Source organism: Echinops telfairi, unplaced genomic scaffold (genome assembly GCF_000313985.2).
Source record: "Echinops telfairi isolate 266 unplaced genomic scaffold, ASM31398v2 ScPeMD7_7458;HRSCAF=8496, whole genome shotgun sequence".
NCBI classification, from domain to species: domain Eukaryota; kingdom Metazoa; phylum Chordata; class Mammalia; order Afrosoricida; family Tenrecidae; genus Echinops; species Echinops telfairi.
Genome location: NW_022111358.1, coordinates 3643191 through 3648915, shown reverse-complemented (window position 1 = coordinate 3648915; position 5725 = coordinate 3643191). Strand labels below are relative to the sequence as shown.

General features: G+C 40.9%; 1 protein-coding gene across 1 annotated transcript in view; it reads left to right on the top strand.

Moving 5' to 3' along the window:
- The window catches only part of EFCAB5 (EF-hand calcium binding domain 5), a 138727-nt gene that overhangs the window by 91974 nt on the left and 41028 nt on the right, over positions 1–5725 (top strand). The window contains exons 13-15 of the mRNA XM_004707321.2: positions 1855–2144; positions 3588–3757; positions 4228–4456. Coding sequence (XP_004707378.2) covers positions 1855–2144; positions 3588–3757; positions 4228–4456 — 689 coding nt within the window. The remainder of the gene's footprint in view (positions 1–1854; positions 2145–3587; positions 3758–4227; positions 4457–5725) is intronic.

Here is a 5725-nt window from a genome sequence, read left to right as displayed (position 1 = left end):
TCCAGCACCCAGGGCTGCATCGGGTAGGTCCATGTGGCTTCTCCTCAGGGATGTCTTGCAGGAAGTGAGCCTTGCCAGCTGAAACAGGGAACTGGCTAAGGCAGCTGCACCCTGGTTGACCATCAGTAAGCAAGAGACCGAGAACTAGAAAGGTGAGGCTCACCGAGTCATTTATCTCTCACCCCTTCAATTGACCCCACATGGATTTATTGGCCAGGTTGGCACAATGAACTGTAACTAACTCAGTCTTAATTTATTTTGGTGCTCCAGTTGTCTGAAATTTGGCCATTGGAAGTTTGTTCAAGATGACTATTCTTCCACTTCCCTTACCTCTACAACATTTTCTCATTTTAAAAAACGTGATGTGAGCGTCGGGGAAGTGCTCTTAAAGAGTTCTTAGCATTGAAATTCAATCTATGCCATTTCAGGAAAGAATCTCTTGGGATCTCAGATTGCAGACTTTATGCAACTATTTCTAATTACTTTAACTGAAAATTCTCCGTACCTCATATATCATTAAATTACTAAGTACAAATGTGGAGCTTTTTCTTGACCCCTATGAGAGTCCAACCACAAGCTCAGGAACACTCTGGGCTCCCTGACTTCTAACCTACCGGCTTTTACCATTCCTTGCAGTTTGCTCATTGGCTAGAATAACTCACAAAGCTCGCAGAAAATGCTGTAAGGATACAAATGAAGCAGTGCGGAGTACGGTCTAGGAGGGTCTCTGACACAGGGCCACCCAGACATTTATGTCTTTCACCGAGTAGAAGTCTAAGACTCAATGTCCAGAGCTTTTATTGAAGATTTTCGTTATGTTATTATGAGGTGGTCGTATGAGGTAGTGGGTCCTTCTGACCTTAACAATTCCCATTCAAGAGTGTCCTCGCCTTCATAATCTGTCAAGTTCGATCTGGAGTCTTATAGACAACAACAACAACAACAACAACAAAAACTCACTGCCATTGAGTTGATGCCAACTCATAGAGACCTCCTGTGGGTTTCCGAGACTGTCCCTGTTTAGAGGAGTGGAAAGCCCAGTCTTTCTCCAATGAAGCGGCTGGAGATTTAGAACATGGCAGACAACACATAACCATTACATCACCAGGGCTCCCTATAGATTAAAAAGATACCTCAAGTACTCAGGAAACTCCAAAACTGTAGAACTCTCTCAAGAACCAAGAACAAAGACCAAATGACTTTGAATAAAGGTCAATCTTTATCCCCTAGCATTTTAAAAATTTAACTTGACCTGTATTTGGTAGTGATAATCCAATGATAAAATAATGAAAGCTGCTTTGGGGTGTGGAATTAGCAATGATGACAGGGGACCACAACATTCATTGCCAAAGAATAACAGATAGGGTTTAATGGTCTAGATATGGACAGTAAAGAATAGGCAGGAGTCAAAGTCAACCCTGGTGTTTCAGCTGGCTGAGTAAACTCACTGCCATTGAGGCCATGCTGACTCATAGTGCCTCCTGTGGGTTTCTGAGACTAACTGTTTATGCAAGTAGGAAGCTCAGTCTTTCTCCCAGGGAACTGCTGACGGTTTTGAACTGCCGACCATGTTCACAGCCCAACACGTAACTAGTACACCACCTGAAAGGATAACATAGGAGTCATGTTGAGTTCAACATAAGAATCACTGTAAAATTTTTGATCATGCTCAAAGATGCTTTTGATATAATACTTGTTTGACCATGGAATCAACTGTCAGGAGTTTCTGTTTGTTCTAAGAAGACAATGAAAATGCCTTTTCCCCTACCCCCACCCCTGCTCCACCCTCACTCACCCCCACCCCCAACTAATGAATTTTTTGTTAGCTCTTGCTTTTGTGTTTATGTCTCTTAGCTAAACTGCATATCCAATTTCCAAAGGCACATCCCGGTCAGGAAGTGAGATTGTCCTCAAAACAGTTTCAGAACTATATTGAGTTGGTTGTCTCTGAGCTCAGAGGCAATGAAAATGAGGTTATGGAAAGCGTTGTGGAGTTTCTGATGAATGCTTTGGAGAGGAGCCACAAGGAAAATCTGAGGAATTCTGCCAGGCGAAAGTGGCTTCATCAAATCCAACGTGCTGCACAGACCAGTGGGGTATCTGTGGAACCAGTGTACAGTGAGACTTTTAAGGCCCTCAATCAGGTATGCTTTCAAAAATGATGTGTAAAGAACATGTTCCCTCACCATGGGTACTCTTCAATAGTGGCAATGGTAAAGCACATTGTAAATCATCCTGATAATGGCCACATACTGCTATAGATGTTTTCTTCATTCCAATACATGACAATGCCCCAAACCCTGAGAGAGATCCAACAGAAATGGACAGGGTAAAAGCAGAAGATGGAAAGCAGGAAAAAACAAGAGTTATGTCATGACACTTCTAGTTTTATTTATGCTGAAAAGTCGAACCAACTTGGAATAGACCACAGACTGGTATAGAAAAATACCCCATAAGGAGATGTGCACACAGTTGAGACTACTTTTCCTCTGCATGGTGTTTGGAGGGTCAATTTGAAAATGAATTATATTTAAATCCAAAGTCATGTCAAAGAAGAATCCAACATTACACAGCATTTCGCAGAAACAAATTGAGACGATCAACAGAATCCTGTCACTTAAAGCACATGGCTCTGGTGGGCCACCCCTCACACACAATCTCACCACCCCTTCCTTCAGAGGCACTCAGCTTACAGTTACTCCCAGTCAAAAGCTGTCATCCTCTATGTATGTCCAATTCCACTGATCCAGGGAGTCTGTGCAATTTATCTCAGCTTAATAATGGCACTTGCTTGTTGGATCACCACCTGAATGGCTGAGGTTTCCAACGACCAGAAATAGAAAACCAATCGTAAAAAGGAAGTATTACTCCAACTAGCATTTTTAAAATGCGCGATACTCTAAGAGAAATCTTAAGACACAGATTTTTATGTGGAAAAGGAGAAATAAAGGCAGAAAGAAAAAAAGACATGAAAAGCAACCCCCCAAAAATATCTAGAAAGAGGAAGCAATTATCCAGGAACATTCCTCTCTTGTCCCTAACTTAGGGGCATGTTCAATATGTGTATTAATCGCTTCATATTTTAGTTGCAGAGATTTTCAGTTATTTCAGTAAGAACCAGTTGAATGCAGCTGCTCACCTCCATCAAAATCCCTTGAGATGATTTTCTATTCACATCCCCAAAGATGGTCAAGAAATATAAGTAAAATGAAGTCGTCTTCTTGCCTGGGCTCTCCAAAATACTTGTAAATACTTTTACCTGAAGTTCAACCATTATGATGATAGCTCAAATGACCCATATTCTAACTCTTTAAATTTGGGTAGACTTGATATCTACATTTGTATATGTATTAATAAACCTGTCTAGTTGGCATAGCACAGATCCATTTTAGTCATCACAGAGTCTATTTGGGGGCCATCTGTGGTGTCAGCCTCTTTTTTAACCACTGTCTATGAAGGATACTATTTGCATAATGTATTCAGTAAAATGAAGTTCCTGGGACCCAGTGCACAAATTGAGTAACAAAGGGGACATGATTCAGGGACTAGATCTTTGGCTGTTGGCTGATAGAAACATTTTGCCGTAGGATGCTGAAGCCCATGGAAATAAGAAGATTAGTGCTCACATTGCTCTCTTAGAAGAAAATGAACTGCTGCCTGATAGAGGCAATGTTCTGCTAAGGAATGTGGCCTGTACCATAGACGATGCTCCATTTGTTCTGAATAAAGTACTCTACAGGGACATGAAAGGAATTAGGTGAGAACTTCTTGAAGAAGTTGGTTTCACCCCTCTAAAATAATGGTTCCCTTCCTGAAATCCTAATTTAGCTGCTCAGTAGATATTTGTCTCAACCCATCCGTGTTTGTAGAGTGGGAACTGAAGCACTTCCCGTCTGGATGATTTCATCCGATCATTTCTAGAGCTCTCTCTCTTAGTCAATGAATTGTCATGTGGGGGCTCTGCTTCACAATACGAGTGCCATGGTATCTGCCTGCTCTGTAAATGTTGTCTGTCACTGTTTTCTGTTGGTTTGTTTTTCAGTTAAGCTCTAAGTTTGGTTCTGAAATATTTCTCCCAGATCAGAGACTACAAAGTGGTCATTTTATTTGAGCCCACTTCTCTTATAATGTCAATGTTTGCGAACAGAGAATTGATCTAGTTTTCTGCAATTTACATTAAAGCCTTCCTCTCTCCCTTTCTCTCATTCTGGTATTCACGCTCCTCAGCTTCACAGTTATAGATGAAGGGAAGCCCGTCCATGTCCCTCAAGTTCAGCACCATGGGAACATCTTCTTCTGGAACCACACTCGCCACAAGAATGATTATCATGGGTCCTTCTTGGCCCTGCCTCTTCAGGATGCACACATGAGGATCTTTGGGGTCCTAGCTGTTGACACCCTAAGAGATCCTCAGGAAATAAACATCTTCTTGCCTCATGAGATCAAGTTTTACCAGGTAAGTCACAGAAATAATCAAGATCAATAGTTAAAGTAGTTCCTCCTTCTACACTCTTTAAACTGTGAAACTGAAACCAAATGTACCCAGTCGATCTGTGTATGTATAGAGACATCGTTGTCCTCCTTGTCCTATACCCCATCTGCATAGATCAGTCTTCACAGGGTTCCCCGTTACTCAGAGATGGAGTCTCAGCCTCAGTTGCACATCTGGACCTCAGCTTCTAGGAAGTTTATTAATAATGTCTTGTAGCATTAGTCATGGGAATAGTATTTTATGCTGGAAAATAAGAATCCAGCTATGTTTAGACCATGAACTCAGACCAACAGAGTAGGAAGGCACTTTCAGAAAGGACATATTTAAGCATCAATAGTACCTAGAAATTTTTTGCTCTTTCCATAAATGTTGCTAAATGTGATATGCATTTCCACAGCTCTTTATTTCAGTGTTGTATATTTTTTGAGTCTAAAGAATGAAGGGAAAGTCTACATGCATCTCAAGTATTCACAATCTCAAGTTAGATCACTCACACACAAAAAGCCCCTTTTAGAGTATGAAGTACATAACTGGAGCATTTCTACAAAAAATATTATTTAGTTTTATGATAAGAATTGCAAAGAAGGACGATTGAGAGCCACTATGAAGATCAGCAGCCCAAGGCCAATTCCTATGAGATTAAAATCATACATGCCCCACCCTCCAGCTCTTTTGACCAATTCCGACATCAATTTTCTCTCCCTTCTGTGCACTCTGAACCTCTGGCAGCTCCTTGTCAAAGTCCTGCTGCAACTGCTGTTGGATGATCTTCAGCAACATTTTACTTGCATATAATATCAATGATATTGCTCTATAATTTACATGTTCTGTTCAGTCACCTTTCTTTGGAATGGGTGTAAATGTGGATCTCTACCAGTCTGTTGGCCAAGTAGCTGTCTTCCAAATTTCTTGGCATAGACCAGTGAGTGCTTCCAGAGCTTCACCGCCACATTGATACGCCAATTGGTATTCCATCAATTCTTGGAGCCTTGTTTTTGACTTATGCTTTCAGTACAACTTCGACTTCTTCCATCTGTATCATTGGCTCTTGAACATATCTTAACTCCTGAAATAGTTGAATGTCTACTCGTTCTTTCTGGTACAGCGACTGTTTATTCTTTCCATCTTCTTTTTTTTTTAATTAATCAATTTATTGGGGCTCATACAATTCATCACAATACATAGATCAATTGTGTAAAGCACATCTATACATTTGTTGCCCTCATCATTCCC